This window comes from Esox lucius, chromosome 23 (genome assembly GCF_011004845.1).
Source record: "Esox lucius isolate fEsoLuc1 chromosome 23, fEsoLuc1.pri, whole genome shotgun sequence".
NCBI lineage: Eukaryota > Metazoa > Chordata > Actinopteri > Esociformes > Esocidae > Esox > Esox lucius.
The window spans coordinates 23,141,640-23,159,283 of record NC_047591.1 but is presented as its reverse complement, the minus strand read 5'-3'; the positions used below and the strand labels follow the sequence as shown (position 1 = coordinate 23,159,283).

The 17,644-nt window shown below is 45.2% G+C and overlaps 1 protein-coding gene across 3 annotated transcripts in view; it reads right to left on the bottom strand.

Moving 5' to 3' along the window:
• Window positions 1-16,342, bottom strand: part of mbd2 (methyl-CpG binding domain protein 2) — a 39,778-nt gene extending 23,436 nt beyond the window's left edge. Inside the window, exons 1-3 of one of the 3 annotated variants that reach the window (XM_013140303.4) lie at window positions 15,863-16,342; window positions 4,540-4,699; window positions 3,487-3,498 (exon numbers count right to left, since the gene is read on the bottom strand). In XM_013140303.4, coding sequence (XP_012995757.1) covers window positions 3,487-3,498; window positions 4,540-4,699; window positions 15,863-15,978 — 288 coding nt within the window. In that variant the 5' untranslated portion in view covers window positions 15,979-16,342. Of the gene's footprint in view, window positions 1-3,486; window positions 3,499-4,539; window positions 4,700-10,676; window positions 10,703-15,862 lie in introns of those variants that run through there. The other 2 variants (XM_020042952.1, XM_013140304.4) reach the window with 2 other exon arrangements.
• Window positions 16,343-17,644: the final 1,302 nt, after the last annotated feature.

The following is a 17,644-nucleotide window of genomic DNA, read 5'->3' as shown; positions in this document are numbered from 1 at the left end:
CATTAGAACCTCATTGTACAGAAGACTGAAACATTAAAGGTGCGTATAAGCCATCAGACTCAGTCTTTGCCCATCCAATAACACTGAGCAACACCAAGGAGGACTACTTCACTGGTTGCCCTGGTAATGGAGGCTGTTTCGCCATGCCACAAGGGCCCATACACACTCCATCTCGGGACCCATAGGGGACCCACCACTCCATCTCGGGACCCGTAGGGGACTGACCGCTAAGTACCGGGACCCGTAGGGAACCAAGTGGGACACAGCCCGAGACAGAGGTATCACAACGACGGACAGAGAAACCGGCAGTAGCTCCCAGACCCAGAGAAGATATACACTAAGACCAACACATCCATCGACACGCTTTACACATTTCAGAACAGCGGTGTGAAGCTCGGTACCATCAGAACAAACCAAAGAGGTTCTGAATCAGCCACATAGCAATCCTGTAATAGGTGAAACACGGCTCTACGGGCCCGCTGCAGATCTGTCCTGTGGGCGTCACCCACACATTGAAACCGTTGCCTGACCTGAACATATTCCACTTCCTGTGGCGCAGTGAGCTAGGCCAGGGTCCTGTTCAGCAGGCCAGTGGTTCCCTCTATGTTTTCAACCGTGGCACACCTTGATAGGACGTACATTTCTGAGGAACACCAAAAATCTCCCTATTGTTATGTTTTGCGGTAATGAGCGCAAACCTTTCTAATTCATCCAAAAAAAAAATTACTATTTTCTTTGACAAACTTCCCTTGTAGACCAGATAGGGTTAATACGAATAAATATAAATGCGTATTAAATCCTTACTCAGATTAATGTGTGTACCCCTTTAAGAGCCATGAATCGACATGCAAAGTCAATAAAAAATGGCTACGGTAAAATAGGTCTGAGCTAGAGACACGTGGTTTCTGCATTCAAAATGCTCAACCACAGTCAGAAAGACGTTTGTTTCTAAGTCAGAGGCTGTGGTACAGCAAAGCGTAATCAGACCTGTCAGTGCTTATTCTCATTACCAGACTATAGAGATCTCCGCCCACTCAGATATTCTGGAGTCATTTCTTTTTCTTTTCAAAGAGGGGCTACAAGGCTGCAAGCAACTGCTAGTGGATAGGAACACTTTTTTGGGGAATTCTGCTCACTCACAACGCCCCTCCATTGTGAAATAAACTAAAGTAGGCAGAGAAAGCTGAACACCTCACTCTGACATGAAGATCTCAAACATTTATTTTTTATATATAACTACGACAGAATGAGTCCTTCAACAGATGGCCAGAAAAGAAAATTTGGACACAATGTTTGTTAAAATAATAAAAGTTCCTAATTTGCTCCCATCTTGTGGACGTTGGCTGAATTACACCAACAACTGCTCATAAGAAAACAGAAATGTAGTGAACTGTAGAATTTTAGCAACCAGATGACAAATGACATAGAGATTTGGTTTGCTGCAGTCTGCTATTGATTGTTTGAGGGGAAATAATCCTGAGGCTTTGGGAAGCCAATGTGAGAGGGGGGCGCTTGTCCATTTGCTAATAGAAGCCAGTGCACCTTCTGTTGACTAACAGACAGTAAGCAATTTAGGACACGCTTTTGTACACCCACATCATACCTGGTGAGTAAATGTTGTAAAACACAATGATTCCTCTATAACTGAAGACATTCAGGACATTATCTGACTGAAGATAATAACTGAAGATTACATGAAGACTAAGAAACGTTTAGCGATACACCTGAAAGTTCCTCAAGGCCCAAGAAAAGGAGAGCTTGTCTTCCAGCTATATTTGTCCAATATAATGCTTGTTTCCCACTGAAGTTCTTATGATCGGCCTTAATTAACATTAGCGTCTTTCTAGAAGGAACCAGAGCTTCAGGTCGAATTAATATCGTCACCGACACCCCTGAACCTAACCGGTTAGGCCTGGGTGGAACACCCCCGTTATCTAGAGATCCAGACTGTTCTCAGGCAAAATGATTAGAGTATAGACAGACAGACACAAGTCTGGGGCAGTAAGCAGAGTGACAGACACAAGTCTGGGGCAGTAAGCAGAGTGACAGACACAAGTCTGGGGCAGTAAGCAGAGTGACAGACACAAGTCTGGGGCAGTAAGCAGAGTGACAGACACAAGTCTGGGGCAGTAAGCAGAGTGACAGACACAAGTCTGGGGCAGTTAGCAGAGTGACAGACACAAGTCTGGGGCAGTAAGCAGAGTGACAGACACAAGTCTGGGGCAGTAAGCAGAGTGACAGACACAAGTCTGGGGCAGTAAGCAGAGTGACAGACAAGTCTGGGGCAGTAAGCAGAGTGACAGACACAAGTCTGGGGCAGTAAGCAGAGTGACAGACACAAGTCTGGGGCAGTAAGCAGAGTGACAGACACAAGTCTGGGGCAGTAAGCAGAGTGACAGACACAAGTCTGGGGCAGTATGCAGAGTGACAGACACAAGTCTGGGGCAGTATGCAGAGTGACAGACACAAGTCTGGGGCAGTAAGCAGAGTGACAGACACAAGTCTGGGGCAGTAAGCAGAGTGACAGACACAAGTCTGGGGCAGTAAGCAGAGTGACAGACACAAGTCAGGGGCAGTAAGCAGAGTGACAGAGAGGAATCTGGGGCAGTATGCAGAGAGACAGAGAGGAATCTGGGGCAGTATGCAGAGAGATAGACAGGACAGTAAGCAGCGTGCGTGTATGTGGCTGGAAAATACAAGACAGGAAGACAGGCAGGGTGCACTGTGGGTAACAAGTCACGACACACAAAGCTCATTGTAGAACACACCAAATGGCCTGTCGCACACTGTAATAAAGATGGCTTCCCATCACTGAGCAAGGCTAAAATATGCAACACAAACTCCATTGTGGTCATCTTTTAAATCTGTTCACACGTTGTTATTATTGGCTACACATGGAATTCAAACCCATATCATCTGTTGAACTGGAGTATGAACATGTGGGAACTTACATAACAACGGTAATGGTTATGAGTTTCAGAAGAGATGTGTAATGCTTTGAGGAAAGCTTAACAACAACATTTTCGATACACAACAGCATCCCTCGCAGAAGTCTGGACGGACAATTCTCTTGGTTGACTCTCTGAAGTGTGGCCGAAAACATTCTTACAGAATATGAATATGACTGAAATCCCTGCCAACATCTCTGATCTCACTGTCTTTCTGTGGTCATTTGATGCTGTGGCCTTTGTTTGAACCCTGACAAAAGCCAAAAGCCCAAACACATTGGTTTTACTAGTAACAACAAATATTATTTTGCTTCTACTTTGAGTTTCTGCCGAGAATTGATGAATCTTCTCTCACTCGTTCTATGAGTTCTAGTCTTGTCCTACCTTCTCCTGAATGCAGAAGATGAACTGCTGAATAAAAGGGGTGGATTGAGAGGTTCTAACAGGTAGGAGATCAGGTCCAGGTGAGAGCCAACAGGTGTGAGGGGAGGTGAGAAGAGAGCCACTCGTAGAGTCTCTGGCATGACCTCTGACCTACCTTTAACATTGCCTACAACATAGAAATAACATTACTAGAATGGGTTCCAATTTATTCTCTTTAGTACAATCCGTTCAATCTGTTACTGTGAAAAATGGAGGGTGGCACTGATCAGTTGGTAAATGCCTACAGCCATAGGGTGTGTCCCAATAACGTCTCCTTTCTCCTGAAGTGGACCCTCGTTCACTACTTCCATTACATCATTGGTGGACCAATGGGCTAGAGACGCAATTTCCAAAACACTACTCAAACCAGTCACTTCCTTTGGAATCAGTGAAGAGAAGGGGAAGTGAAAAAGTGAAAACACTTTTGGATGAGAGGAGAGATCATTGGAACGTGGCCATTGAATAAAAATGTGTCAAGTAAATATTTTTCACTTCAGCGCAAACATACGACATACGTCAACATTACTTTTCGTGGATTCTGTAATACTAGTCTGATTGTACTGCCTTTCTGGAATGATCCTCCGTGTAGGCATTTAACTGCTACGCTCAGTGGTCAGTTTAGAATTCGGTGCACCCCTGAACTAGCGCCCAGACGCCACTCATCTCCAGAACCGCCTGAATACGGGGACTGGATTAGACAAGGTGTCTCACAGACGAAGTCGCTTGGATCACTCGTTTAGTCCATTCTTACTTTCAATCAGAGACTGAGTGAATGTCTTGAAGCCTGTCAGCCTGTTTTATATAGCGACCCAGGGACTCCTGATTCCTGTCTGAAGGAGTCATCCATGTTGGTGAAGGGGCAGTGTATCTAATAAACTGGCCACTGAGTGTATATTCTGTGCAAATGTTTTTTTTTTTATTAGATTTTTTTTTAAGAACTGCTGAGACAAAGACGCTTCAGAAAGAGTAATAGTGATATTATTAATGTTAACAGGCATAATGTTCATATTATATATGCTGATAATAATAATAATAATAATAATATAGCGATAGTCATAATATTAATATTGTATGATCTTAATATTAATATATTAATAGTAATGGCCATAATATTAGGACAGTAATAGTCATAGTATTAATATAGTAATAGTGTAGTAATGATAATGACCTTGTTGATGCTGAGGTTCTCATTCCGTCTCTGTTTGTTCTTCATCTGCAGTTTGCTGGGCACCATCTTGCCCGTGCGGAAGTCAAAGCATCCCAGATCCACGCTGTTGCCCAGGTAACGGGACAGCTGGGGTTTGCTCCGGAACTTCTTCCCCGTGGGACTGACAGTGAAAAGGGGACAACCAAGAATGTTACATCACATTCAACCACACCATCAGATCACCAATATCAACAAGGAAATGGAGCCTGTATATTTCAAAAGGTTACCGTATGTGTTTATAACAACCTAGCAGGAAGCTAGCATCTCCCCACGTGGGGACGTGTTCTTTTTAAAAGGACTGAAACTACAATGACTAGTACCTGGTTTTGTCCAGTAACAACAGTTTGTTTTCAGTTTTATTCTTGCATTGCGTTTCAGTATTTGCAACAATGCCTGCCAGGTCTGAACCTCTAATTAAGCTAGGCACAGAGGGGTCCAAATTAGATTGGCCTCCTGATTCCACGCTTGTGGTCAACAGAACTGCGATGGAACAGTTAAGACTGTAATAGTGTTGACTCAACTCAGTAAACAGATTAGCTGTATTACTGCCCAAACCACAGAGCAACGCAGAGGCTAGCCAGTGCCTAGCAACTTCCGCAATAGGTCCAAGAACCAATGAGAGGGCTAGACAGGGCCTGGCAAACAGAGCTACAAGCCGAGGAACCAATGGCAGGGCTAGGGGTTCTTTGAACACAATCAGCACCAGGACAATAATATTCTACACAGGAGAGACCAGCTCCTCACAGCACCAGGATAATTTCACTCTACGCAGAAGAGACCAGCTCCTCTCAGCACCAAGAGAATATCACTCTACACAGGAGAGACCAGCTCCTCTCAGCACCAAGAGAATATCACTCTACACAGAAGAGACCAGCTCCTCTCAGCACCAGGAGAATATCACTCTACACAGGAGAAACCAGCTCCTCTCAGCAGCAAGAGAATAACACTATACACAGGATAGACCAGCTCCTCTCAGCACCAGGAGAACAACACTTTACACAGGAGAGACCAGCTCCTCTCAGCACCAGGACAATAACATTCTACACAGGAGAAACCAGCTCCTCTCAGCACCAGGAGAACAACACACTGCACAGGAGAAACCAGCTCCTCTCAGCACCAGGAGAACAACATACACAGCCAATATGCAACATCTTAAAGAGACAGTAGCAGGCAGGGGGAAAAAGAACAAGAAAGACCACCCAAGAGTTGACTAATTATCGGACTTGCTGTGGTAAAACATGGTAGACCAAATTGTTTGCAATTACCTAGGCCTACATTACAGAACTACAGCCCGGAATCAGAGCAACTACAACCTCTATAACATTGTTTCACTTGTTCCATATTCTTTATCACATTATATTAGCTTGCACTGGGGATGCACCGATCCTATACGGACATCGAAAATGTGTCAGATGCTATCAAAAAATACGGGATAGGGTATATTGTTGACGATGACCAGACCGGAAACAAACCTGCTATGCCAGGTAAACTCGACAACAACAATTGTCTGCATTCTAGAATTATTTACACTGTAAACAGCGACTACTAAAACTAGTATTTGCAAATACTGCAAAGCTAGTGTTTCAAGGGGTGACGGTAGACACGCTTAGGCTTGCCAGCTAACGCTAGATTGGCTAACGTTGGCTGATGCTAGTTAACACCAGGCTAATTGAAAATAAATCACTTTTAACTGTGCGATTTCCAATCTCGAAATCCATTCAGATTCATAGCTAAATAGCAAGCCTACCTATTTGGTGTTGTACAGCCTTTCCGTTAAGTTTCACTTTCAATCGATTAGCCTGCTAGATATTCTAGAGCCACTTGGATCAAGTTGTGATTGGGCGATAACAAGCTAAACGACCTAATTAACATGAAATCTTATGGTTTTAACCCAATATCGACAGGAAAATCCTTGTATAAATATTAAGGAAAATTGTCAGTTTGTCACATGCCTAGTTTTCCTGGAGCGACTTTTTTTTAACCAATACAGATCCACTTTCCATTTCAACATTGCTACAGAATTTCCACAAATACCTTAATTGCCCTGAACTTGGAGTGTCTTTTGACATAACACGATTAACACGATTTGATGTTGTTAAAATGGTGTAAATTCCATAATGTTCTATATTGACAAAGTTGTTTATAAAACGTTCTACGACATACAATTCATTAATGTGAAATAATTCTGTCCATCATAGCGTGACAAAATAAAAATGCCAATATCGGATCGGCATTCGGTATCGATAGAGACTCAATCAGTATCGACAATGAAAAAAATAGTATTGGTGCATCCCTAGTTTGTACTATGCATGTCCTGGATTGCTGACATAAACCTTCACAAAGGCACCAAGTCAAAAAAATAATACCAAAGACTTTGAACAAACTGTAATGGTGTAATAATAAAGTAATAGTCACAAGGCCAAACCAATTAAGTTTTGAATGGAATTACCCCGAATACTACTTAATCTTGCTTAATTGGGTATAGGCTTTGTAATACTAGGGAGCATTTCTGAGCAGATGACAGTGGAGAGCCTGATGAACAGTGACTTGCATTATGACGACGCACAGGACTGGTGAGGTGGTTCTGTGATCTGGGTGGATGGATGTCCTCAGATGACTGTCTGGGGATATTCTGATAAGGATTAGAGCTGGCCTCATCAGGGCTGGGAGAGAATGGACGTGGTCACACAATGTCTTTGCTCAGCACACATTATATCCTTAACCCAGGCGGATGGGTCAAGTAGCCTACAGCATTTCCTCTCTACATAAGACTACAACAGGGTCCCTTTTAAATGGCTGGCCCACACAGCACAGAGGCCTCAAATGACCAATTTGACCCAGAATCAATAGACAAACAATCTTAAAGTGTAAAACAAATTGCCTCTGGCCTGAATCTTGTTCAACTAATTTTTCTTCACCTTCTGGTGACATTACAGATGTGTCTGCGTTTAAATTATATATATATAGTTTGTTTTTTGCTAAAAGTGCTACGGACCGGATTCCAACCCGTGCTGCAGCGGCACCCAGAACGATTAACCGTGTCACACGCGGTCGCTTCTAGCCAGTCATCGTCACATTCGGTCAGAACACTCACACCCTGAGGTGGTGTAGAGGTTCTGTTCACAAGCAGTGCGCTTCATAACCCAGTCCTGTGACTCATGCCCGTCTAGATGGATCTGAAACCAGCGCTCAGGACGATGCGGATGAGTGTGTGAATTTGGCGCAGTTCAGCAGCGACAGGGCGGCTAGGTGCTAGGCGGTTGCATGACTCAGCCATGAGTCAAAAGACACGGTGGAACTCACCCCGCCACATAACAGAGCCTTTTAGAAAAACTCACCAAGACTATAACACACACACACAATCGGGTCCTACCACAGGGCCCGATAGTAAGCGGTGTCAAGTGTGTGGAATTCCACAGCGGTTTACTGTGCAGATAGCACAAGAGAAACCATCGTGAAACAAACCAAACCAATTGTCACAAAGCTACTGAAGAAAGTCACATCAAACGTCAGTGTTGTTGACAGACAGTTGTAAAGTCAGCAACCATTTCCCCATACTTTACTTTCACACAGTCTCTAAGTAGAGATGAAAATGGAAGAGGAAGAGAGAACTGGAGATCCAGGGCAGAGAGAGAGAGAGAGAGAGAGGTGGAGAGAGAGAGGTCTCGATAGTTCTCCTTAGCTTCCCCCGGCTTTCCTCTGGGCGGAGGTTACACAGGGTGAACTGAGAGTTGAGAAAGCAACCTTTTCAGGGAGTTCCCTGTATCTGTTTGTCTGTCTGTCTGCTTGCCTGTCTGCCTGCCTTGACTGAGGAAAATGAGGGGCAGGCTATTAAAACCTGTCTCTGTCTGTCTGCTTATGAAGAGGGCTGGTCAGGGGCATTCAGGGCCAGTCTTCCATTACAGGCTCCTCCCCTCCCCCCTCAGGGTAACCCCAGCCCCCCTCTGGCCCCCACCCTGTGGTCTGCCTGGGAGTCTGCAGACAGGGAGACAGGACAGAGAAGGAGACAGGACAGAGAGGGAGACGAGGACACAGACTAGCCTGCCCAGTGCACAGAGATCTACTTAATAATTCATCTGTCTGTTTCAGCGCTGTGACGCAGTTCAGCTCTGAAACACGCTGAGGTGTGGAGGACGACAACCTGGACATTGACAGCTACCGGGCTGCCGTTTACAGTCGATGTGAACTGGGTCGTTGACCTCTGGCCAACCAACCTACAGTACAGTAGTACTGCTAATGAAGCGGCTCATTCAGCACCTGAAATGCCCGAGCTGCAAATGCAATTAAATAATATTGCCTGACAACTCGCACTGGATTAACATGCTGATCTATCCGTTTTCCACGGACTCCAGCCTAACAGAACTTCCAAAACCAAGTCTTCAACAATAAAAACAGCTCTAACCAGCATCACAGCACCCAGTACACCATTGCTGGCTGGGCTCTGAAGCTATGCAGGGTCAGTCCATCTCTGTACCTGGAAGGGAGACCAGCTGCTTCTGAAAGTGTTGGAGGACCAGTAACGAGTCCTCTTCCCCTCTGGTGTGAATATAAACCCTGATACTCCAGGGTAGTGACGGGGACATTAAATAGGGCCCTTGACTCTGTGTGGTGATTTATGATCCCATGACACTTTCCGTAAGAGTCCTGGCTACATTTCCAAACTGGAGGCACATAATCTCCCCATAACAGTATGGCTAGTAAATGCATGCAATCAATAATGAAAGACACTCTGGATAAGAGGTCTGGCTAAATGACAAGAATGTAAATGACTGACCAAACAATCAAACCCAAAACGGAATGATCCAAACGGTGCTTCACCCACGTGTGTTTCCTCTGGCATTTCTGGGACTGGTCAGACATCCTATCGGTTCTGATATCACAAAGTCCTCTGGGGGGGATCACATCCAGACTCATCCGCACTGAAAATAAACTACGGGTGTGTGGGGAGACCCGACCTTTGTCTGCGGGCCGGGCCCGACCTCGGTCCACAGGCAGAACCGAGCAGACCGAGCCAAGTATTACACCGGAACAGGCCGTTTGGGTTGCCTGGCAACAACAGCCTGAGGCCTGCATTTAATTACAACGGGGAAAAACTCATGCCGGTATGAGTAAAACAAACAGGCTGGAAAACAATCGTTTCACTATTTTCCTAAACCGTTGTTACCTTGGGACATGAAACCAATAACCTGGCAGTGTTGTATGGGCCCTGGTTGGTCCAGTACTCATATAATGAACTGGATAGGGAGTAGAGGACCGTAGCATGTGTGGAAGGAGCATTGCATGGAAACATCTACAGTACTCTCTGTCCTTCTATCACTTTACCTTGGTTTACCACGATTCCACTGCTATTGGACTTATTAGTTAGAGCCTTGAACTGTTCTTTTCATTTCCTTATCTTTGGGCGCCAATCATTTTGGATAGATCTACACTACAGCTACACAACATCAAGTATAACTGTACAATAAGCAAAAATGAATATAAATGCCAGGTCAAAAAGTTTAATATATAGAGGCACATGTGAATTAAATGGGGCCCCCTTATAGCCCAGGGTTGTTGTATTGATTCCAGAGAAGTAATTGTCTTTCCTACTAGCCATCCGACTACCTCCATCTTGTCTCGCAAATGTCAAAACTCTTCCCAGCATGCCTAGAACGCTACTGTACACAGACGCCACACGGACCCTGATATGAAATAACACACTATAAACATCTACGGGTACCATTTAGGACAGTCACAGCCTTCACAGACAGAGTTCCACAGTCACAGCCTTCACAGACAGAGTTCCACAGTCACAGCCTTCACAGACAGAGTTCCACAGTCACAGCCTTCACAGACAGAGTTCCACAGTCACAGCCTTCACAGACAGAGTTCCACAGTCACAGCCTTCACAGACAGAGTTCCACAGTCACAGCCTTCACAGACAGAGTTACACAGTCACAGCCTTCACAGAGTTAGACAGACAGAGACAGAAAGAGAGAGTAACAGACAGACAGAAGTAACACAGTAGTGCTGGACCGAGCAAAAAGAAAAGCAGAGAAAAGAGAGAAAGCGTGTGTGTGTGTGGCTCTGAGAAGAGCACAAACGAGTCTCTCACTCACGGTTGCTGCATCCAGTACAGTACAGTACAGCCTGTACAGCACACCGAGTGAACCAACCCTGAACCCAGCCAGCGCTCGCTAGTGCAGTTAACCCTTCGTTCCAGTCACCACACAGCTGGCTCACACACTCACACAGAGCTGTCTCTTCAAAATGGCCGAGGCCACGGCCTCCCTCTTCCCCCTCTTCTCTTCTGCTTGAGCAGATTGACTGACGGACAAATGGACCTGTTTTATGACTGTGGATAAAGAATAAAAGATCTGGCGGTTGGTAGATTTCTTGATAATCACATTTAGGCCCTGGGTGTATTGATAATCAGTGTTAATGCTAATCTAATGTCTTAGGAAGAATATTTCACTAAAGGTGTATTGAAGGGAAATCTAAGACGGACGTAAACTAGCAATGTTGTGACTGCTGCATTCTCACTTACAAACCAGTGAGCCAACCAACCAGAAAGCCCCACATCACATGGTTTCATTCTTTATTCTAAAGTCTGGTAAACCGGTTTGCATGTTATCTGTGCTCCCTAACCTGGGAAGTCGATTCACACGTAATATTTATTTTATAGCCCAGTAAGCCTGTTTGTATGGAATCTTTATTCCATAACCCGGTAAGCCTGTCATTCAGTGTTGAGTCACTTTCAACTGAACAGCCAGTCGGTGCTAGGCGGTGTACGCCGGACTCAGCCCTGTGCGTAAGCCCAACTGGATGACCCCTGAGGAGTAGTTATCCTTTACCCTCTGACCTTTGATATTTTACAACTGACCTCAGACGAAGTAACTAAAAACACAGCCTCTGTAAGAGCTGAGAGACTGGTGTCTCACGCTTCAGAAAATGCATTAACTCCTTATTATCAAAAAACAAGACGTATGCTCCCCAATCTGAGACAGCCTTCCTCAACCCTACTAGCTTAGCGATTTGATCTAGCAACCTTTTGGTTACTGGTCACATAATCTCATTACTACGTTACCTGAAGTGTGTTGACCTTTCCCTTTGGAATTTTATACCATTGTCCAGGTGTCTCAATTGACCTACCAGGTTAAATAACAGTGAAATGAAATACTTGTGACTCAAATCCCCTCAGCACTCGACACTGTCAAATCATTTATCAGAGAATCAAATCACCTCAGCACTCGACACAATTAACTAATTTTTCAGAGAATCAAATCACCCTAGAACTTCACACAAGCGACTCACTCATCAGAGAATAATTTCAACAGAGGTACTACAGGATCATGAATTGAAATCACCTCACGTCCTCTTTCCAGTGTCAACAGATGGCATACTTTCACTTGCCCTATACAAATACTATGTTTGACTTGTTTCATATCATCATGACTGCTAATATCTTTACCATGATCTTCTGATATACAGTGTTGTAAAATAAGTACTTGTCTCCTTTGGGATCTTCTCAATTCGTCACATAGTGACAGTTATAGTTCTTAGAACTCCAAACAAAACATTGCTGGAACATACAAATAAAGGTAACATGAATGAACGAATACCAAAAAATACCGTTGCATGACTTTGTACATTTCATTCATTTATATGAAACAAAAAGCACATGCTGAATAACCCATAAATACGGCTTAGTTGAAGCAGTTCCACATTGGAAGAGTGAGCCAAAATCCCTCCTCAGCCGTGCGAGAGACTGATTGAAAGGAAGCAGTTGACTTCAGTCGTTGCAGCTAATGGAGGCATGACCAGAGTGTCGGGGGGCAATTGCTTCTTTACAGGTGGCTATATTCATGTTTTGTTACATGAATAAAGTATGAAAATGTTTTGTGTCAAAATATACAAAGGAAAACAAAAACCAGGAAATGATAAAGGTGACAGCTTTACACAGCTTTGAAAACCATAATAATGTTGGAAAAGTCTCAACCAGCTCTAAGCCTCCACACCACAAAGAGTGAACCCACAGAGCACGTTCCTGGGATTTGTCTACCAAAGCCTCCCCGGATCCCGGCCCTCTGGCCGCCGCGGACCGGTGCTTTGAACGGACGCTCCTCCGAGGGCATGGAAGCAGTCGGGGCTAATTCTGGCTAGTGAACGCTGAGAGGATGTGAGAACTGGGAAGAGACAAGGATGCTGGTGTCCCTCTGGTCTAAAGTAGGGCACTTAGTTGGAGGGGAGGGGACGGGTTGGGACGCAGGTCTGCTCATGACTCAGAACAACATAGCCATCAAGACGAGAGGCTGGAACCGAGGAGGAAATACTTCATGGATTACAGATGACATTCCCACACAGCCACTCCCCCCCCCCCCCAATTCTACTTGGCCAGGTCAGTCCATGGACTAGCCTAGGAGTACACCCAATTCCAGGAAAATCCAGAGGCTGTATCTACCAGAAAACTCCTCCTCTCCTCTCCGGAGGCTGGTGAGCGGGATCTATTACAGAACAACAGTTTCTAAGAGTAGGGAACCGGGCTAGCCGACCTAGGGAAAGACTAAAATAACTATGTGAGGTTATAAGTCAGTTATTCCACAATTTAGGCTAGGACGGCCCTGAGGCAGACCTAAGCCTGACAGTGTGGCTGAAGGAACATTGTTGTCCATACCAGGTCTATACCGCCATGTGTACTGACCACATGGACACATGGAGGGGCAGCCTGTCCAACCAACCGAGAGACAGAGCGGTGACGGACCTTGAGGCTCGTAGCCAACGCCCATATATCACGGATAAGCTAACCAAAGTCACACAGCCTTGATATCAAAAACACGAGTGCCATTCTGTGATCCAGGACCAGTTCGAGGGTGAACAATGAAAAGAGGGCTTGACCTCCTTGTTTCACTTGAGGTGTTGACCGCACAGCCTCTGGGCCAGTTGACGGCCCTCGTCTGCCCGGCACCATTTTCAAACTTCAGCCTGCCAAGAGAGTAGAGGGAAACGTTTTCAACGCGAGCCCCAGACGACAGCGTGGGGTCGTTTTACAGCCCTTCCCTCCCAGCAACATGGCCGCAGCACCTTAAAGAAACCCACCCGACACCCCTCCCCCAACACACCAACTGCATGCAGAAAACTCGCTTTGGGAACATAAAGGGGGAAACCCGGCCGTCAGTCTGTCCCACACAGCCCGCAGAGCTACATCCTTTCCACAATGAAAGTCATTGCTGTCCAGGCAGAAGATTGAACTTGGAACGTCACAGCTCACAATTGAAAGGGGTAACTTAACACAGTGATCAATTGAAAGGGGTAACTTAACACAGTGATCAATTGAAAGGGGTAACTTAACACAGCGATCAATTGAAAGGGGTAACTTAACACAGTGATCAATTGAAAGGGGTAACTTAACACAGCGATCAATTGCCTCCCTCAGCACGCCCAATCAGAGTGGATCTCCTAAGCTGCTGTGTCTATCGCTCCACCATCGCCTCTGCTTTTTAGCAGCAGAAGCCTGAGACACACACAGGATGTCATAACCGCCAAAATATACCTCTGCAAGGCCACGTCCCGGATCGGCAGTGGTGCTCACTAATATTACATAGGCTTGCTTTCACCACCATCCTCACACCATCACAGGTCTACACACCACACGCCGGCCATCACAGGTCTACACACCACACGCCGGCCATCACAGGTCTACACACCACACGCCGGCCATCACAGGTCTACACACCACACGCCGGCCATCACAGGTCTACACACCACACGCCGGCCATCACAGGTCTACACACCACACGCCGGCCATCACAGGTCTACACACCACACGCCGGCCATCACAGGTCTACACACCACACGCCGGCCATCACAGGTCTACACACCACACGCCGGCCATCACAGGTCTACACATCACAGTGGAAGACGGGGCTGTGCGGAGTCCATTTAGACGAGCCTACAACACTTCTGACACCACTGGGGTCACACAATTTGAATAAGAATGAGAGGCACGTTTTTTTCACCAGGGGCAAGAGGGAGGGGTCGGGCGGGTACAGCATATAGGCAGGCTCGTTTGCTCGTTGGCCCAGGCTCCGGAACACCAGGCAGCCCAAGTCACACTCCAGAGGCGCTAGGCGCGCCCCCAGGGGCTTTGCCTTGAAACCCTGAGCAGTGGCGGGGGGAGGGGTCCCGGCGCGTGGCCTAGCATGTTTTTCTCAGTTGTTGACGACTAGATCACTACAGATGTAACCCAACCTGGATCACAAAGGACTTGAGCCAGTCCCCATTTGACAACCGCGTGATTCAGATCCGAGGAGGAGAATGCAGAATGGCTTGTGCAGCGCTTTTCGATTTTGAATTGTTTCCAGGTGGAACATATAAGAGCTTGAGCGAGATACATTTTTTATAGCATTAACAGGAAGGACGTACAGACACACACACACACACACACACACACACATTCAAACCAGCAGGCGCACACACACACACACACACACACACACACACCCAAGCAGGCAGGCACGCTTGCACACACACACACACACACACACACCCAAGCAGGCAGGCAGGCAGGCAGGCACGCTTGCACACACACACACACACACACACTATAGTCCATCAAAAATAGGACGGACGTTCAAGATCAGGGCGCAAAACTGCAATCATGTGGTGAATGGACTTACATTGCAATACCAATTTAGCAAAGTAGCAGGGGAAAAAACTGTTAAACTGTCTTCTAGCACCGAAGTGTTAATGCCAAACATACTAGTGCTGCCAAAATATCCAGGCTTTTATGGACCAAATGTTATGAAGGTTCTAGGCTACATTGCCAAGGAATAAGTCACATTCTGTACTTTAGACCGAGGGCTAAGTTGTAATGGTTTAGCCCGGATTATAAACACAAAGTTTCAGGGAAAGTGCCATTTAACAAGACCATCAAGCATTTCCCTATCAATCAAATGAGGAGACAATAGTCAAAAATTGTAGTGAGCGAGACTGATTAGAAACAAGTTAATTATATATTTTTTAAATCTCAAACTCACTATAGGGTATAGGGTATGACGTTACCATCGAACTTTCCCTACCGATACAAAGTCTGACACAATGTTGCGAACATCCCATTGGAGTTTTGATACGATGTTTACACAGTGCTGGCATTACCTTGGGAACATTGTGGCACTCCAGTGGGTGCTGAATTTCAAGGTTTAGCGAAATACTTGGCTTTTTACCAACGGGTTAAGATAGTTATACAGTGCTACGAGTCCTATCATAATTGTGAAGGTATCATGATGTTATCTTTGATCATTATTACCTGTAGTAATAAACATCACTCTTGCCAGCACTGAGCCCTGACTTCCGGATCACTTCTTCTTTCTTCCAACCCGGTGGCAGAAAGGGGCAATCCATCCTCTTCTTCTCCATAATCATCTAGCAATTCGGTATGATTGGGAATTACCCCAATCGCTGTTCAACTGTGACAAATTGTCAAAGAATACGTCGTTACAAAGATGGGTTAATAAACTGACCACCCGATCTAACGCTAGCTTTAAATCCGTTTTTACTAACTACTAAACCAGAGCGAAACTTTCAACTTCTTATTTCCGCGATTGTATCGGGACTTTGGCTAGATATATTTTGGTCCTTGGATTGACAGTTTTCCTCCTAGTTCTTCAACTATCCAACAGGGAGTAACGGCAGTTGTGTCCCGGTGATCAACGGCGGTGGGGCACTGACGTTCTGAAATTTCAGCACTTCCCACACACTGACCAAGCGCTTGGCAACTGCGCTGGCTCGCAGACAACGCCCCGCCTCTTTAGAACGCTCCCGTCACTTCTCGGTTCCCCCTTCCCTAGGCAGTGATGCAACATTAACAGGGGGGGGGGGGGGGGGGGGGGGGGGGGGGGGGGGGGATTACTAATTCCGAACATTAGAATTCCAAAACCATCTATTTTGGAATTCTTCTGTCTGAATGTTTCTGCGAGTATCACCAGTGAGTTTCTTCATGGCCCTAAAGACGCATTTCCTATTTGAACTCTGGGAAAGCTCATAGTCGTCCTGATAAGGAATTTGCGCCATCATTTATTTGAATTGTGAATAAAATATTTGTTAAACACTTGTGCTTGCTGAATATTTACTTGACTGTGTTTACGATGGAAGTACTTCATATATATTTAAATGTAGTGTGGCACATGACAGAAATTGGAGCCCCCCCCACCCCTTTTGTCAACCACAATAGTCACACGTTCAAAGCGGTTTTAAGTTTATCCTTTTTATACACTGTCAGAGATTATTGAAAACGAAAGAGAAAGGTACCAATCAAAAAATTGTCTGAAACGTCTTAGTCATGTTGTCAGATTTAACACTGCAGCAAATTAACTGTGTGAAATTTCGAACTGAATATAAAATTTATTTATAACTGTACATTTTATGAAAATGTAATGTCTGCTTATCTTTAAATAGCTTTGCTGTCGCCAGGCCCTCCAGATGTTTTTACCTGTCAACCCAATTCGCACCTAGAGTAGGCTAGGGACGAAAGTGATTCTTTAGGATGCTGGAGTAGAAACAAACTTGAAGAGTGTTTTTTTCTGGTACAGGTGGCATTCACGGATCCCCACCATTACACCTATTCTTCATTTAAAATAAATAATGTTTTTCATATTGGGCAAGATAACTACACCTTCCTGATTCAATCAGTTTTCTACCATTTGGGGCCTGACGACCACAACCCTAAAGATAAGAGGATTCATCATTTTCAGAGCCCCTGTTAGCGAAGTCCCTAAAGGGAACACTATAGCTCTGACTAATGAGATGCACTCTAAACGCTCCGCTTAGCAGCCCTCAGGGCCCGATCGCTCCACCACTTCACATTCAATATTTGCTAACCACATCACCCTCTCTCTGTGGGGCTATCATCTAACACAATAGCCTTCTAACACTGATGCCTATAACTGTAATATTTAAGTAATTCTATTCTGGAACTGAATATTGATTAGTAATATTTATTATTTAATATTATAAACAGAATATAAAGTATACAACAGTACATATACATATATAGAGATTGGCCATATCATTATGGCATTTCTATAAAGTC